Raw genomic sequence first — 26,604 nt, 5'->3', positions numbered from 1 at the left:
GTTACTATTGAAACCATCCAAACGTCAAACGTAATTTTAAATAATTCAATTCATCGTGAATGAGCAAGAAGTTCCAGAAACTATACGAAATAAAGGCAATCTTGTGATTTAGTAGGTATTGACAATTAATAATTGACGTTTCTAATTTTCAATGACTTGCAAATATTTGTTTGTGTTGTCATTAAGTATAAATGAGTTACTATGGTGATACTTAATGCCCTAGGGCATAAAGTGGTACTTTATGCCCGCGTATCAAAGATATAAATTGTGCTATGATAGGTTAGTAGGTAAGACATAAATAATATTACAAAACTTTAGAAATGTTGTCGGAAATCCATGACAATCAAGAACAAAATGGTCCCTCCGCCGTGTTGGGGAGAATATATTACAATACTACATCAAAGTTGGGACTCGAAGAGTTAATACAAATCACATTTGAATTTCATATCCATAACTAACTAGCGCATCTTTCTCGCTGTGTTTTATTTTATAAATTTGCATCAATATGGTGATACCTTTTTCTCAACGAAGTTTTTGATACTTATTTTACTTTCTTTTCCAGTCGTTAAAAAAAGAAGTGGACTGGGGAGGTGGTGCGACCGAAGACAAGAAGAGTTCCATAGAAAACTACTCGGAGTATTCAAGACATCCTCATGATTCGGTATGTTTCTTTTCATGTACTAGCTTTCTCTTTAGTTAGCAGTAGGTAATGGAAAGGTTGTTAATTGTATAAACTTTTTCAAATGTACTGTCAAGAAGTTGACATTCATTTTGGCTTAGGACATTTTTGTTTTCGTTTGTTGGAATACGCTGTTTGTGCAAGTATTTGTAAAATTTGATGAACAGGGGCAGCGGTATCCTCCACTCCTTCAGCCAAACAAATGAGCGTCAACTTCTTGTAGTAGTATTACAGGGTAGCCACATGTTTTGTGAATAAACGGCAAGAAGTTGATGTCAGTTTGTTTGGTTGCAGGATCTCGATCGTGGAGATGACGACTCGCCTCGACTTTATCCGTGTATGTACTGTGGAGCTTCGTTTCCACACCAAAGCAAGTTAACGAGACACATACTATCTCATAGTTTAGAAACGTTAAAGTATCGCGAACAACTGCAACATCCCACGAGTTTAAATTTACCGGAACCCTTGCACCTGATGGAATCGCACTTTAGTGGTAGGGTTCCGATCTCGCATTTAGAGGCAGCGGAAGCTACGGACCATCCGTCGACTCCAATGGACTTGGAGCTATCTGGTGACGGTGCGGGTGTTGTATTGTGTAAATTTTGTGGGAAATCTTTTCCCGATGTAAGTTCTTTAATTGCTCATTTGCCGGTGCATACAGGAGACCGACCGTTTAAATGTGAATTTTGTGGGAAAGCTTTCAAACTTAGGCATCATATGAAAGACCATTGCCGCGTGCACACAGGTGAAAGGCCGTTTCGATGTGCTCTATGCGGTAAAACTTTTTCGCGTTCGACCATACTAAAAGCGCACGAAAAAACACATTTTCCAAAATACGTTCGAAACTTCTTATCACCGAGCCCTTTGGACGCGAAAGAAGAAAGCCCACACTAGTGCCCTCAATATAGTTCCTTAGACTGATGCTTTATAGTTAAGCTTATGTACTATATTAGTTAATTATAAATAACAAACACATATTATTGTACAATATTATATTAAATTGTTCACCAAATTTTTTATAATACATTTGTCACATTAGCAATCACTTAATAACAGTAGTCGGGTAGCCCGCCAGAGTGTAGCCATTAAAAGTTAACTAAAATGAAATATTTATACCTTATTAAAGGGCAACTGTAAGAGCTGTGATAGAATTAACTTATAAGTGTTTTCGGCAAGTGCTAACTGTGATGCGAGTCAGAGGATTTTCGGGCTACCAGGCTTTAAATATTCATTTGTTAGATAGAAAACAAATTGTAAATTTGTATAATGATCTTCCATGAAATTAGATGAGCTAGCATTCCATCAGGTTAGCTTCTTTAAATTGTATTGGTATTTTTTGTAACTTAACGTCTCCTGGCAGTATTATTGTACAGGGATGGACTAGGATAGACCCTGGCAGTATTTCAATTGCTAATCTTTGTTTAGTTGGTTACCTTCAGTACACAGTGCTCACCGCGTATCATTTGTTTTGTGCACTACATGGTTAAACAAAGCTGACCACTGACCTGAGCGCAGTGCCATCCTTAAAGCAATACTGCGGCATTCTATGTTCCTTTAGAGTTATAAAGATTGTTTATTGTAGAATTATAGCAATAATAGAAATAATATATGGATATCCATACTTTTAGCCATAAGTTTTTATTAACTGCTTTTTTGTTTCCTATGTGAAGAGTATATTTATTATACCTTAATAGAGAGATATATATCGTTGTGTATAGGTGAATGTAGTGGTAGAATATTTATTTCTTCATCAAAATGTAGTTGACTAGTATCAAAATCCTGTGGCCTAAGTCGGCTAGAGGCCAGTGGTCAGCCACACACAGGGTAAAAATAGTTGGTTATCAACAAATTGGCTGTATCAGACGTAAACATAAAATCGTTCTGTTAAAGTAAATCGCAGAAGAGCGCAGTTAAATTTTTATTTAGCTTTTGCCACACATTTTTTACATACGCTGGCATTTCAAGTCGAACTAATTTTGTTTTAGAAATATGATTCCTACATTACATATTATTGTACAGTTTAAAGTATTTTAGGGTCTCAATACTGAACGGCCAATTTTAATCACCAGCTATAATTTACTTTTTCTTGGTGAAAACGTAATCATTAAATTAAGAGGGAATGATGCAACAGGAGTGCCTACCCGTATAAGACTTCGAGTCTTTTTTATCCGTTTTATTCAAACATGTAAGTTATAGATGGTGCTAAAAGTTTTAGTAGTAGTAAGAAGGCAGTGTTAGTGAGATTTTATTCAATGTTGATTTGTCTTATAAAATTGTACTTACGTTGTGATTTAGTATTTATTTCAGTTTTTACTAGTTTTCTTTGACTGGTATTCAGTGTACTAGTTCTGCGTAATGGAGAAAAATTGCATCGGCAGTTCGATTAACTGTTTTGAGAGATTGTGACTGATGTACTACACTCAGAAACAAGGCGGTTTCTAAATTTGATGATTTCAAAAATATTTTGCTCGAAGTAGAAAGGGTTGAATTAATTGCAGATATATAATCTGTGATAGTCTGTGATGAAACACATATTCATTTTTACTAATATGTTGTGTGGAATTAACTTTTTTCTATCATTTTTTTGTGTTTTTAATATAATCAAGAAATATAAATAAAATACTCCTAACATGGATGTGGAAATTATGAAATTTACAACATATACAATAGCAAATTGAATAGTTGTGATTACTTTCAATTCCTTTAATAGAATTAAAATTTTAAATAATGTAAACAAGCTAAATAATATCTCTTGCTAATATACAGCAGTGCACATATTCAGATAAATAACTGTTGTAACAGATTCAGTTGGAAATGGTTATGTAAGTTTAGTTAATAATTAGGTACCCATTTTCTGGTAGCTCAGGGCCACTCACTTCCAGTATCACTAGAATATGTAATTTACAATACAATAGATATAGATACAGTTGTTAAAGTTGACGTGTTACACATTGATTGTTGTTGTCTGTACTGAACGGTTTTGCCTTTAGCCACAATATTGAATTGATTGTATTCTTGCCAAGCAATTTTTAACTATTGGAAAATAATCGACGATTTATTGGATTGTTAAGGTTTTGCAGTTAAACGTATAGTTATATTTTTATATTACTTTTAAATAGTGTTGAATTGTGCTATCACCGATTAAAATTGTTTTTTGTGCATAGATTTATTTTTTATGTTCCAGTTCCAGGGTTTTCAATGGTGGTCAAATATAAACAAAGCTTTAAATAAGAATAATAGTAGTACTCCATACACATAATTTATCACGGATTTGTTTACACATATTCTATAAGTGTCTTATTATACAGAAAAGGAATGTGTAACATGTTAACAGATCTAGTTCCGAATTTTTATACAAATCATTTAGTACAGATTTATACCACACATAGATTTTAATACAATAGCTCCGGGAATCATTTACAAATAAATGTAACTGTATTGAGTGCCAATTAACTACCAACTTAATCATTAATTGTTAAGTTTTCATAATAATATTTCACATCAATATTAATAAAATGTTACATTGATGCTCTGTTTTTTCTTTTTTTTTTATTGTTGAACAAGAGTTTGGATATTATTAATTTAAACAGAACAAAAGATAATGTAAAGTATCAACTATGTGTATTTTATTTATGGTATTTCTCGAGCCAAATTTCAGAACTTGCATTACTAGAACACTAGCCAACATTTCAGCAAGCACAGCTTACTGATCACACTATTTGCTCTGAAAGGTTACCGCTAGAACACGTCTAAATTTTACATTAGAAAGCCTTTTTTTAACTATTATAATAAACATTAACATCAGTATTATTGTTTTTATATGTTTAAGAAAAGCTAGATGATCTATAGATTTGACGGGATTTTTTCTTAATGGCCCCATTTCGATAGTTTCCAAATCTCTTCATTTTCTGTGTTCTTACCACGTATTTGTTCCAGTAGTATTACGCAAGTTACAAAGTTGCTAGATGTTCCTGATGATCCCTATGAAAATAATGATTAACCTTACGCTATAAGTACAAATTATCACGCAACTGAAGAGTAAATAAAGTAGCATCTTTCATGGATGAATCCCAAAACATTATTTCGATTACAATTAGGCAAACAAAAAGAAACTTCTGCTACATTAAAATGATCGGCCTGTTTAATGATGCACAAAAAACGCTTTCTAATGGATAAGATTGTGGAAGCCGATTAGGCTTATTAAAAAACTTGTTCGCGACTAAATACTTAGATAATTATAAAAAGTCCGTTTTTGTAGTTTTTATTTATTCTATCGCTAATGATCACAACGCTTGTTTTATTTATTGTTCAATCAACTCATTTACTATTTCTAAACGAATTAAATCGCTTTCGCTAACTGACCTGTATATAGTAACTGTAAAGGTCAATGAACCACCGATATTTGCAAAAGCTCATTTTCCAGGTGATTGATTTTCCTTTGTACGGAGCCTTAGAAGAATGTTCCCATCATTATCATCAATTTGGCAATAACGTAGTTTATGCTGATTTACAAAATAAACAAAAATTATTTGATTTCGTATACAACCCCTTATGTGGAGCAATATGTTAAGGTACTAACGAGTAACGTTAACCAAGCAGGGCACGAAATTTATCGTTTGTTATAAGTAATTGAAATTGGTAATGAGAGAACAGTAGCCTATTTTTAAAAGGTTCATTTTATAGGTATGTTGTCATGCGTGGCATGATTATAAAAATATCTTCACACAGAAAATGCTGTAGATAGTGCAAACTACTCTTTGTCTGTAGTACTTTTTGCTTTTATTTAATATGCGAGTTTTGATAACGATTACGAATCTGTAGAAAACTATTAGTTTTGAGAAAGCTAAACATTTCGAAATACACACGATTGATATTTTTATTCTAGTACTTCGAATCTACCAAGTGCGATATCGGAAAAGTTTTTGTTCGACAAATGGTACCTATACCCAACATGTAGCATGTACTTTAAATTTTTTACTTTCATAGATATTGTACATTTATATAATGTTCAGTATCTCGCTAACAAGATAGTTAGTTTAATAAGTTCCTGCTAAGTACATGTATACATAATGTGTCTCACATGCAGTAGTTTGAAAGCAAATCACATATACTTACAGTGTCAGTAGAAAATTATTGTATAATTACTACTTTTAGATTACAATAGAATAGCAATATAATGTAGTGGGTCTTCTAGTTCGGATATTTTATTAAATGATGAATTGCTTTTTTACTTTTCAAATTTGGTTGATTTCTTTCAAAGTAATTGTGAATATTTGCCATTACGTCTACGATGCTTATTCTTAAAGAAAACAAGATGCATATCATAGTTGTAAAAACAATTTTGACAAATAAAAATTGTATAAAAGTAATTTATTTTTATTTTATATTACCTAATGATTGGGCCGTGCAGGATTAACAAATGGATGGTGAAAGAAAAAGAACCCTACCATATCTTTACATTATGAAATTTTTGGTGATAGACCTACTTTGTAAATGTTATCTTACATTTCTAATCAAATTATTAAACACGGTCCCTACTTATTAACGACCGACAAAAAGCGAGTTTATGATTTTGAACTTTCTGCCCGTCCGTCCGTCCATCTGTGTACATGATAACTCGCACGAACGGTTTCGAAATTTCCAGTTCTGTTTTGAGTATTAGGTAGACAATGGTCAAGGGACTAAATAATTAGATTTTGCTCAATACCCGTCAACCGGAAGTGACCTTGTCGCTGGTTGTGTATACACCTGCATTTAAAATTCCAAGATGTTTTCTTTGTCTGTTCTTGTTCGACGTATTATTGTGGTTACCTATATTTTGACTTCCTATCTACAAAATATTTTTTCAGGAAAAGTATTCAACTTGCGCAAACACAGTCAACAGATAAAGGCAACTGTATAGTTACAAAACCAAAACCATGTATGTACCAATGCATGTTCGTACTAATAATTATTTTTTTTCACTACTAGCGTCTGATGACATGATTATTAACCTTTTTTCCACTTGTAAAGTAGGCTTTCTCGGCATTTGTTCCAAGTGGTTAATAATTTTTTATTATTAACTAGTAGTCAATAATGAGAACTGTCACGCTGTCACTGTTAGAAAACACAACCCGAAATTTCGCTCAATGAACGTTTAGACAAGTTCTCTAAAACGAATAATTGCCACCATTCGCAATTTCCAGAGAAATTACATACCTAAAATTATCACATTTTGAAAAAATTCGAACGAAATTTCTCTTTGAAAAATCTCAATGACAGAACAAAATACGGCCTGTTTGACTTGTACTTCCACGTACTTGATTGACATGTTAAATTAAGAAACAAAAAATTCTGTCCAACCGTTAACTCTCTTATCAATATAATATGTTAATTTAGAGGATTTCAAGTGCTAGTAGTGAAAAAAATAGTATATATACCACGGTAGAGAAGTCTATTATTGCCTTCGCACCTTACCCCCCTCGGCGCAAGCGCCTCGAGATGTAATCTTGGTGCTCAGGCAATAATAGTGGACTTCTCTACCTTGGTATATAATGTACTATTTTACTTAATAATAATATTAAAAAAATTATCAATATCCTCGTGTGAGATCGAAGGGACTTCAGGACATTTTATGTGACCAGACAGATCAGTGTTTTATTAGCCAGTATAGACTCCACCATCAATAAGATCTTGTCAAGATTATAACATTCACTATGTCGGTATCCGCTTCCCACTTCCCGTGCACCCGCAATTCGCACTCCACCATCAGTAAGATCTTGTCGGGGGCTACCACATTCTCTTTGTCGGTAGACAGTTGCGACGTACCGTTCACTCGCATTTTGGTGGATTTTGCTAAAAACCCGGCACAAAATAGTAGATACTCAATTTTTGTTTACTTCTCATAGCTCGAGCTTCTATTGGCGACACGAAAAAGAGAGACCGCGATTCGAGCTCTAAGAAACTTTTTACCCCTCGAGTGAACGAGATACCCCGCTTAGTCTCCAACTTATTAAAATTGTGCGAGCTAAACCGAGTCGAAATTTGCTGAAGTCTATCTCATCGAACGGAATTGGTTTCTACAAACATCTCCGCGATCCCTTTTTTAGACCAGGGCGGCAGGGGAACGGAAGGCAGAATTGCTTTTATCTTTCAAGGTAGGTTATTCTAAATTGAAGGTCTCGACGAATGGAACTTTTTTCTACCAACATACCTCCCTTCTCCCTTACCACTTATCAAAATAGGGAGGCAGGATTGGGGGGGGGGGGAAGGAATTGTTTATTCTTCACTTCATGGTACCTCCTCTCAAAGCGCGGTAGGTACTTACACAAAGGTGAAACGAAAGTTACTTTGATAAAGTAACTAAGTTACTTTCCAAACAGTAACTTAAGTTACTTGAGTAACTAGATACGTAGAAACAAAAGTAACTTAGTTACAGTTATAGTAACTAAGTTACTTTTAAAAAAGTTCTTTTAAAAAGATACTTTCCAGTTCCTTGCTTCGAATTTCAACAAATAATAAGAAACAGCTGAATACTGAATAACCAAAAGTTTTATTTTCATATTATTTCGTTCACAAGCACAACAGTCTCACGTTTACAACTAACAAGGCAAATGGCGAGTTGCATTTTTTTAATAACATAATAAGCATCAGATCACATATACAAATATCTGCCGATGCGTCGCCGGGCGTGGTGCTGTTACCGAGTCGCGAATTCGAAAACTGTACAGATAAGAAATTTTGAGTATATAATTACAACGGCGATGGTAGGGTGCATCGACATCTTACTCATACTCCTACATTACATAATATCGTTGAGTGAATAATTACTCAATGATAATATATCAAATATCAGAGATAAAAAATTGCACTTTACTTTACGCTACTTCCTTTTATCATTTAAAACTCAGGTTACGAGCCTATCTCCTCAATATTAAATTACAAGTAGGACTATTTTTTTCTTATTGACATTATTTAAACGCATGTGAGATCTGCAAGGTATTTTGAGGAATAATTTTATAATAGATAAAAAGTAACTTTTCGGTAGGTAACTAAGTTCTTTTTAGGTAACTTAGTTACCAGAAAGTAACTTAGTTACTTTATAAGTAACTAAGTTCCTCTGAATATGGAAAAGTTATAAGTTAATTTTAGAAAGTAACTAAGTTACAAGTTACTTTTAGTATCATTTCAAAAGTAACTTAGTTACTGCAGGTAACTTAGTTACTTGAAAGTAACTTAAATTTTAGCATGCTACTTATAACCCAAGGTATTTATAGTATTTTACATTATTAGCATGGTAAGAAGGTTTTTACTGGCGATAGAAGTTGACTGGCGACCCTGTCATCTCCTAAAGCCAGTAAAATCCGTTACCGTGCGTATACTGTAATATTTTATTCGTTTATCGGGGGTAAAATACACAAGAGCTTGATTTTTAATCGGATAATTTTATTTTTACACAAAAGTTTTGTTGCAACGGAAAAAACTTATCAGAAGTGTGATACAATCGCGAGCGATTTTATTTTATGCTTTTTATCGAGAGTTTTTTTCCAGGAGGCAACAAAATTTGAGTGAAAAAAATTATTCTGATCTTGCAGAGCCGACGTTAGCTTCGATAACGACCACTTTAAAATAAAAAAATCTTATATAATCTGAACTAATCATGTCACACACCGACTCAACGGTGCCGTAAGCTTTCAAACTCATTTACTAAGTCAGGGCCTTATTTCACAACCACTCGCCCACGAAACAACCAAAAAATGTAAGAAATCCCACCAGTACTATCACCTAAATCTAAAATTTGTTGTCTAAAAAGAATAGGATATATTTCGTTAAAAACTTTTCGAACTTTTTGGATATGTTAATGAAAAAATTTGGATTTTTTGTCTAAAAAATAGTGGTTGGATATTTTATCGCTTTATTTGGATTTGAATAATTTGGCGATAAAAATTGAAAATCTTGACGAAAACAATCCAAAACGTTTGGAAAATTTGTCCCTAGCAAGTTGGAATTCGGATTTCTTGTCATATCGGTCCCGAAACTATACACTTCTTGGTCATCAGCCGCATCACATCAGGAACTGCATCAGGCAGCGGATCAGCTGGAGCTCGGTAGTTACGCTGCGGAGCGGAGCTACGATTGTATTGATGGTTTGGTTGTTCTTCTTATGATGACGTATCTGCTAGTGCTAATATAATCTTTGACTGCTCATCATACACCCGGTAGCCTTTCGTCGTCTCCGGGTATGCAACCAGAATCTTTTTCTGCGCCTTTTTGTCTCATTCGCTTGCATCATTAAGGTGCCAATAGGCAAGTTTTCCCACACAAGTTGTTGTCTGACGTCAGTAAATGCATTGTCTAGCTATAAAAACCGCCGTAAGTCAACTTGCGACAATTATCATGGAAGCAACGTGCGACAGTAAAACTTGCTGGTCGAATTAACGTATACGAGACCTCCGGGGAATCGATTCTTAATTTTCGAGCGTGAGTGAGATTGTTACTTGGCACTTTGACAGTACTATGAGACAGCAGCTTGCGTTCAAACATTTTAAAACCCGGCGTAGCACGCAGACGTTACCCAACTCGACAATTTGGGTGACATAGTACGCCATGGTGTCGCAGTCGACTAATCTTGTACAAATTAAACTTCTGAGTAAAGCCCGAGTCGTTGTACAGACTTGCGAATTTCTGCCATAAATCCCGTGCTGTTTTTGTCTCTTTGATACGGACGTAGAGCGCCGCATCAATCAAGAGAGCATGTTTCACCATGGATTTCATGTCTAGCTGCAACTCTTCCTTTCTTGGTTTTTTGGTATTTGTCTTCTAGAAGTCTATGCAATCCTGCAGCTCTTCTGATACCAAGTGGAAACGAGCAGTGAACGCCCACTACGCGTAGTTCTCGCAGCCCCTTAGCTTGGGCATGGTGATCGTGGTCGCGTGTGCGCTTGATGCACTACAACGTGTATTCGTACTTTTTACTCTCCACACTTTATCAAATTTTACTTTACCGTTTAGGGTCGCGATTTTATAACACCCGAGACCTTGACGATGCTGGATGGCCCATAACCTATTGGACGAACGCGAAAACAGAAAACACGTATTAAATACAAATTAATCTGCACAAGACTATATACTTTTATTAAACGGCAGACCAATAAGCGATGCAAGCTTCATAGGGGAGTCGATGGTGTCCGCCTGTCCGTGAACACGATAACTGTCAAACGCTTGGACCGATTTGGTTCAAACTTTCCACAGTTGACCATGCCACAAATAATAAGCCTATTGAAAATGGGTCAAATCCAATGACCCATTGGGGTCACGCCTCTCTGTTTCTGCCAAACGCTTGAACCAGACCTTGAACCTATTTAGTTCAAACTTTGCACAGTTGACCTATATGTCACATGTAATAAGCTTATTGAAAATGGGTCAAAAACAAAGACCCCGTGGGGTCACGCTTCTCTGTCCCTGCCAAACGCTTGAACCTATTCGGTTGAAATTTTGCACAGTTAACATATATACCACATGTAACAAGCCAATTGAAAATGGGTCAAATCCAATGACTCCGTAGGGTCACACCGAGGTAATCTACCACTTTTTTAAACGCTCTCTATTGGATTATTAACATTAAAAAAATGTATCTGACAGTAACTAGATCACACCTATATGACAACAATTCGACGAATAACGCAGACTTTGAAAGACTAGGGTAATATACTCGTATGTGGCACTTACCGAAAAGCATGCAGGGAACCTCAACTGTTAGTAATGTTCACATCGAACATGTAAAAATAAAGTAATTTTTAACGCAGAATTCATTCTGTTTCAGAGTGCAGTCGAGGTGGAACGTTGTTTGGCGTCTCCATGTATGGAAAGGCCGTCGAGTACACATAGTAGTAGATCATCTACTCCATTCGCTTTTCCTATACCTTCTATGGCCACTTCCCTACTTGAAGTTGGCTTAGTCCATCCTGCACTTCTGGGCGAAGAGATATTTAGGTGTACAATATGTATGGCTGCATTTCCCTCTGTATGGCTACTAGAGCAGCATACAGCCCTACAGCATTTGGGGGTCCTTGGAGCTGTTGACAAACCGTTCATTTGCGATCAATGTGGTCAAAGTTATCGGTATCGCTCTGCATATATAAAACATCGCGAACAGAACCACAGAGCCAGATTGCCGGCTGATAAATTATTCTCTTGTGATGTTTGCGGAATGCAATTTAGATACCTGAAGTCTTTCAAGAAGCATCGTTTAAACCACGCGCTTGAGCGACTTCACGGTAAGAACTCGGAAATTACTGTTAACGAAAATAAAAGTGACGCCGTAACAGATTCGCAGATGGAAAACAGTAGTGATCATGTCTCAAGTTCTAATGAAGGCATTAGTGGCAATGATGTCGAGACTATCTCCATTAAAAAAGAAAACACAAGTGATGATGTTGGCGAGGGTATGTCTTCGGACTTGGAAAAAACAGAGGTTGAACAAGATGATACTATCGATTCAGTTGTTTCTTCATTAGCCGTCCCGAGCGGTAGTGCAGTAGATGCAGTTAATAATACTCAAGACGCGTCTCTGTTAAGCCTTCTTCGTTCAGACGCCGCAGATCATCAAAGGGAACGAAGATTCGCTTGCCCTTTCTGTGGAAAGTGCGTAAGATCCAAAGAAAATTTAAAATTACACGTGCGAAAGCACACTGGAGAGAGGCCATTTGTCTGTTTATTCTGCGGTAGAGCGTTTGGTGGAAAAAGTGATCTTACACGCCATTTACGTATACATACAGGAGAACGTCCGTACCACTGCGACATGTGCGGTAAATGCTTCGCTCGAGCTGATTATCTTTCGAAACATCTTACCACTCACATTCATACCCCCCGCTGACACAGGTAAGCACCAATGTTTTCGCACGTGATTTTTGGACATACAATTTTTTAGAAGTTACCAAACTCGATCAATGTTGTAAGTTTTTTTGCTAGTCAGATTGTAGTCAATTGTTAGGCATCAAATAGGAAAAAATGAGTAAGATATATGACGTTAATTGAACGCTGACGAATTATAAAGAATGAAGTGGTGTCATTTTTTACATCGAATATTATGATAAATTTTAATACTTTCTAGTATATTGTGCCAAATGGATGTACCTCATATTTTATGATAACTTGTGTGTAAATTGTTAACTATACACATACTCAAATTTGATGTTTGATGTTGTTGCATGATCTTAAATGTTTAACATCGATCCCTGCCTCAATGTATTCAGATATTTATTTTTTATACATGTACAAAATATTCTGAGCATCTAATGCCATACTCATAATATACTGTCCGCTGTTTACAGCAAGCTCAACACAATCAAAGGTACCTACAAGCGCCACTTCTGTAACGAATTTTTCAAAAAGATGTTAAACATTTACTATTTTTATTCCCTTTGTTGTTAAAAAATTTTTAATGAAACGTATAGTATGTAGTTATCATTAACTTTAGGGCAAATTTGAGTGTAATACTCAAAGTATGTAAGATGTAAATTCAAACAGGGCATCGGGATCGCTTTAAGCATTGAAGCTAAGTTTATTTTTGAATGGTACACATCGAAAGCAAGTTTTCCTTTTTTTATGATCATGATTATTTGTGATTGTTTCCCGGTTTTGTTAGTAAGACTCTCAGTACGTAAAAATGCTCAGTAAGCTATTTTTTATGTTTGAAGAGCTGTCAGTAGATTTCTTCTCTGAGGAAAAGAAAACTGTAGACACCGGTTGGTGTAACTACAATCATTTGCATCTCATTTATGCTTTCAAGTGAAATCGAAACCCTGTATTCGCATCATACATATTAATGATTGCTTTAATTATATTTTTGTTCAGCGAAATTTTATAAATGTGCCTTTCATTCAAACTAAGTTTGTCCTAAACGTTACAAAGAGTCCTTCCGCATATATGTGCCAGGCATTAAAAAGATATTTTTGCCTCCATATAAGTAAATATTAGGGGGATAAACTGCATGTTCCTATTGAAACCGAAAAATTAAATAAAAAATTCATGATTTTGGACTAACGGTGTAATATTACACTTCGTATTTAGTTATTGTAATTATGAAAAGTGTGGAGTAGAGAGCTACCATATAAAATATATCCTTTGCGTTTTTTTTTACTTCAATTGCAATTCCCAATATCTTACACTCGTAATGCTTGCAGAATATACTTCCGTTTAATATCTCGAATATGAAAGACAAAAAGAACGACGGTCGAATATTTTCTCTATTTTTCTTATTTTTATTTAACATCCTAAATTCCAAAAAAAAAACATTCTTTGCAAAAATCTCACGCTGTCTTTAGGTATTACATTTGTTGGGTGATTTCAGTTTAGTACCCCTAAAAGGTTATATGTAATTAGATTATTGCATACTCCTATAAAAGTCGTCGTACTAAAATGTTTAACCATAACCAACATAGTCTATTAATCTGAATATTTTATTTTTAATTTTGAATTGAAATACAAAAATGCATTTAAACAAAAAAGTAGTCCTTCCTAAGTGTTTTTATTACAGACAGAAACTGAAATAGGAGTTTCCGCACAGGTTATATTCCTATATATTTTTCCACCAAATAGCTCTCCCAAAGTGCACCTGTAGTCCTTTCCCAAAAAATTACTTTAAATATCCAGCATTCAACCATAAATCAAATAGGAAATCAAACTTATTTCTGTTTTCTGCTGTAATTTTTTGTAAATAATAAGATATTCTGGCGATCTAAATATTTAAGGTAATACCTATGTAATGCGTATATACTAACCTATGAATTAAATTTTTAAAGAATAGGAGGGACATAGACTTAAATCTGAATATTTTAACTCAAATTGGTGTTAGCTGTTTTATTAATGTCCTAACTGTTATCAGTACAGCCTATAAAGTTATTGTAATCTCCTAGCAAATTACTAGTATTTTTACTTTTAAAATTTCTACATTAGTAAGATATGTACGTACCTATTGTATTGTCTGATTTAAATTTAAAAAATGTGATAATTGATCTGCAATAAAGTAGAGGAGAAAGGTTTCGATGAGACATGTATTTTACTTGTTTTCAAAATAGAAAGTTATATTGTAAATCGTTGTAGATATGTAATGAGAAAATTTAGTTCCTTAAGTTAAACAATATGAGGTTGTGATAAAATTGTGTTACTGTACTACATCCGAAAAATGTTGCTGTGAGAACATAGTATAGGTATTCTGTACCCATATTGTACAGAACTGACTAGGTTTTGTAGTTTTGTATAATGACAATAATTTGATTTTCTTAACCAAAATTCTTCATTATCTAATTTTTATAATGATTAATGATTATCTTAATACTGCAGTTTATCATGATTTTATATGAGATGAAAGGAAAGCTTTGGTTATAAGATTGCTCAGTAATTTTTCACAGTAATGAAAATTGGTGCTGTTCATGTGAACGATTATGTGATATGGAAACTCTGTATGTGTTAACTGTAGGCATAATGTTATAGATCTGCCGTAAAAACAAGACATATTTTATTTAATTAGATAGTAATTTCAATATATGTGTGATGTTTCTGACTAAGAAATTCACAGTAACAGACTTCTTTCACTGCAAAGTTATGTTATTGAGGTATATGACACTATATTGTTAAATTGAATTGTGTCTGCATATTGTACTGAATAAAATATAAATTATATAACGTGTATCATTCTCATTTTCCCCTTAATGGTATAGCTATAGATATCTAAAAACCACAATTAAAACCAGTAATGGTTGTGGTACCAAATTAAATTTCCGTACCTGACTGGGTATTTATTGAAATTAGGGGGCTGTTGGATGTTTGGTGGATTTTCAAGGCATAAGCGATACAATTTGCTTTTGTAAATTTCTTGGTCATTGAAATGTGCTCAAAATACGATCACTCTTTTAGTCTTTTCGTAATTTTTTTTTATTTTTCGGTTTTAATTCAAAGTTGAATAGAGACGCAGATTTGGACATACGCATACAGTAGTATAATAATTCTTTTTCATATACGATTAGTGTGGTTCGTTGGTAAACATAAAAAGTCGCTATTGTGACGAGCCAAAAAGTTACAGTCCAAAAACTGCCCACACCTCCAAGAAAAGGGTTTCTTTTATAACTTCTGTTACAGAACATATGATATGAAATGAATGTCCGGTTTTCTGTACTTAAATATTCCTTAAACTTCAAGCAACTATGCAGATGAAAATTGGGACATGAGGTAGGCACCTCGAACAAAAGTAAAACAAACTATGCCGATCTGGCGGGACAGAATCGACCACTTATTAAGGTATTGCAAAATGATGGGTGTGTGAAGATCTCGAAGATCGTTCGGAATTTAGTTGTAGAAAATTCATATTGTAACGGAAACGCTCCAGACATGACGTCACCTTTGGCGCTCTGGAATTTTCTACGCGCGCGATAGTGGATTTGTGTAGGAATATTCGAGACTGTACGCGAATGTTCCTGGACTTACATTGCTTGCGTGTATAAATGGTTGCGGACCGAACATCGCGGCAGTTTTTACTACCGAACGAGATCGAGCGCGGAAATATAAATTGCGAAGTGTGTGATATAAATAATCGATATAAATTGTACGGTTTTTATAGTGTTTTAGTTTTGTTTAATAAATATTGATATAAATCGAACCCGAATTTATAAATCACGTTACAATATTTTTGTATTGTTGTCCGTCCTTCCGCGTGCGCTATAACTCTTTTTGAAAGTGACCGATCGTGTTGAAATTTGATGTAGGTACAAGTACTTTGGACAAGTAGGACGCTATTGATTTTCAGGAAGCTCGCCCAAGAGGACGACATGTTTATTTTAGGTGGTAAGTATACCTCAATGAACCTCATAGTAACAAATTCTCTAAGAAATGAACTGTGTAACCGCGCGGCCGGGATAACAAAAATATGCAAAATTGTTAAAAGTATGTTGTTGATCGATAGATTTCAGATTAAGTTATAACAGCGAAATCGTTAATCAGTAATTAAGTATGAGGTGTTCCATTTTTAAAAAAAAACGCAAGTTTGATACGCCACTGGAATACGTGTGTTTATTATTATTATTATTATTTATTAAAAACTATACATTTTCCAACTACTTGCAGATACCTTTGCCTACATACATAAAAACCCAAATTTGTTGCATATTTGATTATCCTATATAAATCAGTCTATGTCCTCCCCTACACAGAGCTCTCCGTCCTCGCCCAAATTGCACAAAACACCACCCGCGCACCACTTCAAGACAAAAATGTTTACATCACCATCTGTTAGATGCCATCGGTACTCGGTTAGGATTCTGTTTTTTAATCGCGTTTTATAATTTTTTAAATATCGCGGAACCACATTGTTTTTTGTGTAAACTATATATTGTTTGTATATAGTACTTATGGCTAACACTATCAAAAAGTTTGCTAAATTAATTTCTGGATTGTTGTTTCTGTTTTTGAAAAGTCTATACATATCACTTGGCATTGCTGATTGTCTATTTAATAATTTGCACACTAGTATTTTGACTTGTTTCCACAGTTCATCTGTTAAATTACACTCTACTATTAAGTGCCATGCTGTACCGTCCTCGTTGCACCATAAACAGTTTTTATCTGTAGTTACACCAATTTTGTTAAGAAAAATCATGTCGGCCAGTCTGTTTTTTGCGAAACGCCATGAGGTGACAGCATCGATTCCGAGTGATGGATTTTTAAACATTTCACTCCAACATATTTCCTTTTCGTCCCAATTCCCTTTAAGTTTTTCGGTTTTCCCAGATCCTTCATTCAATTGCATTTCGTACAACAGTCTTCTCGTCTTGGAATTGAGAGTTATCTTTTTTCCTGTTTCTCTCTCGAAATATATTTCTGGGGGCCATTTTCCTGCACCGACTACGCCTACGACATCCGGGAAAGTTACTCCAACTAATTCTTTAAGATCATACATTGAGAACATGTTCTGCTTTACCCTGGGTGTAACTTACCTTTTTAACAATTCCTCCTTCACCTTCCATTTGGTTCCTGTTGTACAGTCTCCGATGTTATTTAGTCCACATGGTGATCAAAAATATTTTAGAAATATGGCGACGCGACGATAAATGTGTACAATTTTGCTCTAGGACTTTTTTCGGAATCTTTTATGGTAAAGGAATTATGATCCGAGGGGGTCTTAGGTGCTACACCCTGTATATATGTGTGTGCCGCTCTATAGTGCGTAGTTCATTGCCAATTTTCCGTTGCTATCTTCACATAGCTTTGAATGGCTAGGGGAATTCATTAATTCATTCCAACAAAAAAAATAACTAAAAATGTGATCATCTGATATATTTAAAATGACGTTTAATAACAAAATAGAAACAAAGAACATTAACTGCTCTCTAATTTATTATGTCACCACTTGAAGTAATTAATGAATTTTCCTGATTATCCACTAAAATTTTCGTTATTTATTTAAGGTGATACTGATGCTTACTTCAAATATTTTGTAAACAATTTTTTTTTAGAACAAATGGCCTTTCCATGCAGCAATTTAAATGGACTAGTTGCGTTGCTGCGAGAAAATGGTGATAAGATTTTAGACGCTTCTAGTAAACTATCTTTATCAGCCTCGTTACTTTATAACCTCAACAGTTCATTGGAAAATGTATGGAATGAACGTCAGATGTTTAATCATAATTTTCACGTATTTAATGGAAATCATAGCGAATTAGAATTTGTGTATGATTTCCTACAGAAAACGTTTGCCTTAAAAATACTGCCGGATGGTGCTTTTTGGAATAATGAGAAGATACTCGATATACGATTTTTTAAGAATTTGCGTTTGTTAGAAGTGCAAAGGTTAAGCCTCAATTTAATCAAAGGTTTGCACACTTTTCGACACCAACTGAAATATTTAATATGCGTACGAAGTTTGCGTAGAGTCAAAGAAGTACTTGAATATTGCGGTGCTGATAACAGTGAAGGTTTTATGTGGAATGAATTAAAGGAAGCAGTTTTCAGTTACAATAGCATCGATACTTTAGATCATAGTCTCGAATATGCTCCATGTTTACACACCTTGGATCTTAGTCACAATCATTTACATAACGCCCAATTACTAAATTGCCTTTCTAACTTGAAACACATCAACCTAAGTTATAATCAACTAGAAACTGTACCTGCATTTTCGGGAGAATTATGCAGCCACCTGCGCATTCTTGTACTTTGTAATAATTTTATAGAAAACATCGACGAACTAGCAGTATTAATTAATTTGAGCGAATTAGACCTGAGCAACAATTGCTTATTGGAACATTCGGGATTATTACCTTTAGCGAATTTGTCCTTATTAAAATACTTAAACTTGGTTGGGAACCCGTTAAGTTTTCACCCTTGTCATAGAATGAATACGGCATATTATTTACATTTTAATGTTGCGAATCAAGATTTTATGTTGGAAAATAAAAAGCTAAACAAAGGAGAAAGGCAAGTGATTGGTTCAGTACGTTACGTAATGGCTTCCACTAGATCTCATTTGCCATCAGTAGAGTCTTTCGGAAGTGAGAATACTGTCATGCGAATGCAATGCAAAAATCTTAGCATTGGAGACACGGGTGTGTCATCGGATATGGAATCGAGCACTAGTTCGCTAGCTACTATAAAATCTGAAATGGATTTTGAACATAAGGAGAACGAAAAGAAGAAATGCAGGCTCGCCGACTGCTTGGGAATGCAAGATAGTGGAATCGGCAACGTAAATAGGCCAATGTCAGCTTCACAACTAAGTATAGGTTCGTTCTTGTATAATATCTGTCAAAGTTGAAACATTCAATTTACACAGGATCAGCCACATCAATTATGAGCAATGAAAAGGAGAAGGCAGCTCACTATGAGAGTGATATTGAAATAATCAGCAATCCTAGTCAGAGTAGCATAGAAGTCATTTGTTCTGACTTAGGAAATATTAGGTAAGGTATTAGTGTAATAATTGGTGGATTGACTAATGGTTAATCAATTAACTGATTGCCAAATAATGGGTAATTATACGACATCAGTTAAGTATAAGACTAATGAACTAATTGAGCAATGAGTGGGTCATTAGAGGTTTTCAAACAATTTTTCACCCGCAATTTGTATGAATGACGTTTGATGTTTAGCAAAATGATTAACTTTCACTGTCTGGTTTAAATTACCTATGCTGAATGAAACAGTGTATTAAGAAATACCAATTGCTGGTGAGTATATCTCGATAAATGATATAGAACTTTGCACAGATATAGCCCAGAAAATATGTTGCAGATTTTATTTTTAGTTTTGTATAATTATCGCCAATGGGAAACTTATACCAGGTAGCTAAATAAGAATGGCACCCTGCTGTAGCTCAGGTAGTAAATATAGACAATTTTGTTGTATAATTGTTGTCAAGACGAAATATTAACAATTATTTTTAGTTACACAGGGGGGGCAAAACAAATAATATTTTCAAAAGTTAGACTAATACAGTTCTATTTAAATTTTTGGAGAAATGAGTGGTTAAAATCTATGACTTCGTCTTTAAACCAAAACGCCATCTGGCAAACATGAATAACGCTAAATACTGCAGGCACGCTATTGAAATCTCTAGTAGTATATCGACTTTTAAAACACCACATTTTTGAAAATCCCTCCCGTTATTTTTCAAAATAAAAAAAATACACGAGAGTATTTTGTTTTCCAATTTCGTAATTATTATGATAATACTATTTTGAAGGCGGCAGTATATTGCTAAGCTTGTTATTATTGCAGTTGCGGAGTTGGTTAAATTAGCAAATTTTTTCATACAATTGCAATGGTCAAATCAGTAAAACAACTGCACATCAGGTTATCTAGATTTTCTATAAAGTAACTTTTTCTTAAATGGAACGGCCTGTATTCATAAAAAAACTGTCAATAAAATGAAATTAAAGGATCAGTAGTGACCAAAGTTTTTTAGGCAAAGATTGTGTGCGACCGATACTTTAAACAGGAGAAGAAATAGGCAAAATATGCTGGAAAATAATAATACATAATAGCTCTAATTCAAGTGCCAACTTCAATTTAAACACATTGTATATCTTTCCATTTGGCATTTCAGTCACGAAGTTTAGAAATTATCTACAGTGACTTTATAGAGACAGTGGCGACAATAGGAGTTCGGCCGCCATTTTGCGTCAAAAAGTTGGCAACACTCGTAGGCATGTGTGGCATACGCCGCAATATCATATTAGGGAGCAGTCAAAATACCCGCGCTGTGCTTACCTTACACATATTACGGCATGAACGACTATTTTCTAAACGTTTTCTTGCAGGTGAAGGAAATGAAAAGACAGTAATATCAAGAAGAACGGATTATTACACTTATTAAATACAACACAAAATTCCTCTCCAATCAATTTATTACCAAAAGACGTATAATTATGATTTTCGCTACCATTGAGTAAGTCTAATTGAAAACACTTTTTGATCATCCCACAAGTCACACATCAGTGGGTTCAGCATCATATCTTTCAACTTCCACAGCTCCGCCTGAGTGGATGGTCCAGATTCCATCAACTGCTTTCTGAAAACCATCCTTTCAATTGAACGTGTTACTCTGCCTCGTCAACATAATCTCTTCGCTGAATCCAACTCATAGAAATTGTTCGATGGGCTATTGCACTGCGAGTCGAATATGGTATTGCGTTTCACAACAATATCCTCAATTGCTGCCACATTGTCACACATATTAGGTTCCGCCACATTCGTTTTCAGCTATTTTTCGATGCCTTTGTCCTCCAATGCACGCGGAAATACAATTAGGTATTGAATTCACGGCCATCCAAACACAAATTTTTTATCGTCTGCCTCTGGCACTTGACTGCAGAAGTCGCTAATGTCAGGCTGTCATCTGTCATGGTACTATTTTTTGTAGGAATATCATGGCACCTGTCCTTCAAATTTGTCAACCAGTGACGTTTATAGAAGCGCGGGAATGCGCGTGAGCGTAACTATTACCGGAAACACGTGAAATTTGACGCAAAATGGCGGCCGATCTCAACGACCAATCAAAAATTAGACACTCTATTGTCGCCACTGTCTCTATAGTCACTGTAAAATAATCATGCTTGTTTCGCCCCCTAGCGGTGGTTGTATGACACTAAATCGTACTTTGTGTACCAAGGCGAGAAAGTGGATGTATTCCAGGGCGATCGAAGATATGGCCGCTTCCTGGGACCAGAAGAACAACTTCTGTGTCATTGTGCAGACAATATTTTTAGTGCACTTTCAAAAAACTTTTGGGCTCGTAATGTCTGTCTCTCTGCATCACAAAGGCTCCAGATCTACACCACTTACAGACTTTGTATTGTTGTCATTCGATCAGAAATTAAAAATTATTTCAGGTTTTTATTCTCGTTAAGGCATAAATTGTCCATAAGGGCTATTAAAATCAAATTTGAAAGTGCACTCTTCTCCTCTTGCTCACAAGCGGCGTAACGAATTTTTTCACTCACATTTAAATGATGCGTGGTATGATATAATTTTTTGTGTAGATCAACCATATGCATATTTTATGTTGTCATACAGCAAATTGATTGCTCTCTTCAAAGATCTTAAAAAACATAGGCATTGCATTTGAAAAACAAATGTTGTAGATTTTTGGTTTAACTGGAAGTGATACTGGAAAAGTTTGATATTCCATCGGATAGACCGTAACGTCGCATACAAAATTATATTTGGCGATTTTTACGAATCTCGCCAAATAAAAGAGATACTGAGGTAATCCTATTATCTCAAACACTATATTTATTAACATGAAAAAGAGGTATTTACTAGTGACAGAAGTGTATTGGCTATTCGTTATGGTTAGGCGGACCTGTAGTTCTCCTGAGTTTGGTAAAATCGTTATCTTGTGTATAATGTATAACATATTATTTGTTACTCAATTATATACAAGGTCACTATTAAAGAAGGAACCAAAGCTATTAATCTAAATCGATTGAGATTTCGACATGAAAATTAGTACGCTTCCATTTGAAATTATTTCACATATTTTGAGGTTAAAAAAATGGTTTTTTACACGTGGTTTTTGAGTGCGACCGCCATCTTGAATTTTTTTAATTGATACATAGGTCATGTGATATGTCATTAGAATACGCTTAGCTAGCTAATATATTGCAATTTACATTAGAGACCTTTAAATTAACCTCAAAATTACCAGAACGTCAAAATTAACAAAATGCAATTAGCAGGTGTTAAATAAGGTTAGAATTTAAATCATACATACATAGATATAGCCTCCCATTTACTTCCAATAAGAAGCATGTGTGCCAACATACCTAACACAGACAGAGATATATTTTGCACCGTAAGTAGATCACTACCAAGAATTTAAAATGTATCCAGTGTGACTATATATACTACTGCTTTCCATTTGAGTGCGTGAAGCTCTGGTGCAGTTCGTTCGGAGCAGCTCATTTTGCAAGTTGTTCATTTTTAACACATTTGAATTGACATTCACAGTACGTAAATAACCACAAAAGTGTTACAAGCCCCAAGCAAATAGGTGGTGCATGAGGGGACAAGGGAAATCCAATTTCGGGCGCGTCAGAGCTCGAAGCTTTCTTAAAAGGAACACAGGGCATCGTGCACAGTACAGCTTAGAGCTCCTCTTTCACCCAAATGGAAAGCAGTAAATGAACGATAAATATTATTATAAAACTCGTTTATTAACATACAAGGTCACCAAGGATTTAAAGTGTGCACAGTGCGATTTCACCAAACATAATAATCTGCCAAGGATTTAAAATGTGACCGTTGTTATGTTGTCGCCAAGTACAAATCCAATTTTAAAACAGATTTGTTAATACATAAGACCACTCGTAAGACCAGTAAGCGTCTGGTGTGAACTACAACACTTAAACCTCTTTATGTTCCTGGGAAATAACACGCCAGGGCAGTGTGTAACCTACTCGGTATTCTACCGGATACTATGCATTATTTATATGATCTAAGATAATAAGTTTCCTTACAACTATTGTAGTATGGACCATTTGACAAGTTTTTTCTAATTTAGCATTATTCATGATTAAGGTCGTAGGAAAGAGAAAAAAATAAGCTTTCTAAGGACCTATCACAAAAATGCAAGATGGAGGTCGCACTCAAAAACCACCTACCGTTGAGTGGGAAGAGTAGCAAATTGCTAACACTCCGCCCACCATAAAATAAAGGCAATAAAATAAAAAATGTGTAAAAAAATTTTAACCTCAAAATATAATATGTGAAATAATTTCAAATGGAATGCGGCATTGTGGATGTTATACTGTAGAGGATCGTTGGTGTAATGGGATACCAACCACAATCCAACACTGCTCGTTCCTACATTCTTATTATCGATTGCAGTGATTGTGAGGTCCGGCAGTTCCAATGAAGATGAGTGGTCAAGTGACGATAATGAACGAAAAAAGTTAAAGGTTGTGTCAAAGAATACTTAATAATAAGAAGTACAACGGAATAGATTTCATTGAAATAGTTATCTGTTAAATGTGTTGCCTAACCACATGAAATATTATTAATTAATTAACCTCGATGACGATGCCTTGTAGGTTCTCATTTGCAATGTTGCCTTATGCCATAACTTCATGCATCTTTATTTAATATTATTTTGCAAAGCGACCTTTGAACTCGTTATTTTCATATTCGTACATAATTTAATTTTATTCGTAGCAAAGATTAAGTATTCTTTGCTACGTACCTAGGTAAATTTACTACTGCATATTGAAAAAGGATTACTGTTATGATTTCGGCATTCGGTATGATTGTATTTCCTCTATGGAATTAACACAATGGAAAATCTAAATCACTCCCTACACTTTACGAGAATACACGTTTTGAAGCACCAGGAATCCGGATCAAACAAAATCTCGATGATGTCGATCTGTCTCTGTGTTATGTTATTTTGCATAAAGCCAACTCATTTTAAAGTTTCCGCGCCGAAATTAATGAATCAATGAAGATTTTGCTCTACCAATGATCTGAAGCTGAACCCAAAGTGTTGTGGTACCTACTAGATTTGATGAACACAGCGCTCGCTATTTGAAGTAATGGGACGCTAGCGTTAACCATAGTCCCCCCGAATGCCAAGATTTTTTTGCAACATCCATAATGGGGATAAATGAAATCAAAGTCGCACTAGCTATAGAGATTCTTGCGCATTCTTTCTTTAGCCAGACATTCAAAATGGTCGTTAACAGACCCCCAAATTCTTTTTGTGTAGCATGGTCAGGTAAATCAAAAAGTTGCACATTTCCATAAGTATACAGGATGTTGCATCCGTCAAATACACAGTAAGCCATCGCAAAATTTTAATACTAAAAACTAACATAAAAATCCGATATAACTGATACCCAACCATCCTCGAAATTGTTTTTGGACTGTAACTACGTAGCTGAAAAACAGTAGTTTTTATTTAAGAACATGTTACATGTGTTATGTGTACCATTTTTCAAAGCAATTGGATGTTTCTAAACAAAGATATCGTGTACACGGAGAGACAGACAGACAGTATTACAAATTATAAATGATCTGGAAGAAAGTATGGACGTACTAAACGCACCTATCCCTTGATCGTGTTGTACAATTAAATTTTGTTTCATCTGACCAAGTAGAAAAAGGTCGCAGCATTGAATTTGACAGTTATAAATTCAATGGTCCTCACCTAGGTGCAAACTATACCTAAATGACGAGTAGCTATTCGCGCCTTCGATGTATGAGAACGACAAGGCAACTTCTCTGTAAATGCCTTTGGTAATGAGTTTAAAAAAATTATGAATTGTTCTCAAATTGCGTATGTGTTTTCACAAGTACAAAGCAGAGTTTATGTAAATAATGGGAGTAAGTATAGGACAGTTATATTATCATTAAAGAATTAAACAGGTGGCAGGTTATATTTTTTATTTATAGAATGATCGCACTGAAAGGTGATAACCGGGGAAGTGCGAGACAATTTATGTTGTTGTTATGTTAGTTTGATACTCATTGCTTTGAGTAACCTGACTCTCGCCCACACAGCTTTGAAATTATGGAGAGTATCTTTGGCAACATCGCCAAGAATAATGTTACCGTTTTGCTGCAGGTACCTATAATCTCACCAACTTTACGGTACATTTTAGTTATTCAACTTAGTTACTAGAGGGCCAGGGTATCGCCCTCCCAGTGCTGAGTAAATTCAAACTATTTCACCTCGTATTTCACAATTTAATGATACGCTGCATCTCTTATTATTAGTTACTCTTTGGTTGTGTGTTAATTTAGTCAATGTGAGCGGTATTAATTTCAATGTGATTGTTTCAATAACTGTCAATATTTACACAGCAAAAGTGCATCAGAATTGTAAATTGTGTTCAAAATCTAACATCTTAAATGTGTTTAAGTTTTGTAGAAATAAAATTAATAATTTTACTGTTTCCCCTTATGCAACTCATATAGCGCGTGGCCTACTTATTTATATTTACTAAAGAATCAAATTTTGCATGAGAATGTACAGTCAACATTTCTATATAGCGCCCTCGGACACGCCCTGTCAGGGACTTTCTGAACGTAGTGCCACTGTACTATGTAAACCTCGATGTAAACATACTTAATTCGGATGTAATACACCAATGATGGGCGTGCAAACTTAAGAAAATCTTACTATCCCACACAGTGCACCAAATAAGTCCTATTAATGACTTTTGTTTCAGATCAGAAAGTGTAGCGATAGATGTGGTGAACACTCTGGCAACGATGGATCTCAAAAAAGTTAGGGATGAACAGCACCGAAGTTTATAACAAACTTTTATTTGTATAGTATAGAATTATAAATATTTGCCTTAATAACCAATGCTCAATCACATAGAAAAGTTGTGCAGCTCAGAAAGTGTTCAAAATATATTGTAATTACATACAACAAATACAATTTTTATTTTATA

General features: G+C 34.8%; 2 protein-coding genes across 4 annotated transcripts; both read left to right on the top strand.

The window, feature by feature from the left end:
* Window positions 1-562: 562 nt before the first annotated feature.
* Window positions 563-14,304, top strand: LOC116162752 (zinc finger protein 629-like; the record flags this gene model as incomplete). 2 transcript variants are annotated; one of them, XM_031476447.1, is given in 3 exon segments in its annotated part: window positions 563-661; window positions 11,481-11,934; window positions 11,986-14,304. In XM_031476447.1, coding segments are annotated over 3 exon segments (1,101 nt in total), but the record flags the coding sequence as incomplete, so codon positions are not given.
* Window positions 14,305-17,958: 3,654 nt separating this feature from the next.
* LOC116162983 (serine/threonine-protein kinase 11-interacting protein-like) lies at window positions 17,959-26,602 on the top strand. 2 transcript variants are annotated; one of them, XM_031476786.1, is made up of 4 exons: window positions 17,959-18,117; window positions 18,166-19,425; window positions 19,482-19,608; window positions 26,377-26,602. In XM_031476786.1, exons 2-4 carry the CDS (start codon window positions 18,171-18,173, stop codon window positions 26,462-26,464), a joined length of 1,470 nt encoding a protein of 489 aa, XP_031332646.1. In that variant the 5' UTR covers window positions 17,959-18,117; window positions 18,166-18,170; the 3' UTR covers window positions 26,465-26,602. The 2 variants fall into 2 exon arrangements, with proteins under 2 accessions (XP_031332646.1, XP_031332645.1); XM_031476785.1 differs by having other exon boundaries at window positions 17,960-18,117; window positions 18,166-19,431.
* The last annotated feature ends 2 nt before the right edge of the window (window positions 26,603-26,604 follow it).

This window comes from Photinus pyralis, unplaced genomic scaffold (genome assembly GCF_008802855.1).
Source record: "Photinus pyralis isolate 1611_PpyrPB1 unplaced genomic scaffold, Ppyr1.3 Ppyr1.4_LG2, whole genome shotgun sequence".
NCBI lineage: Eukaryota > Metazoa > Arthropoda > Insecta > Coleoptera > Lampyridae > Photinus > Photinus pyralis.
Note: the sequence above shows the minus strand (reverse complement) of the source record. Positions and strands in the feature narration are given on the sequence as shown.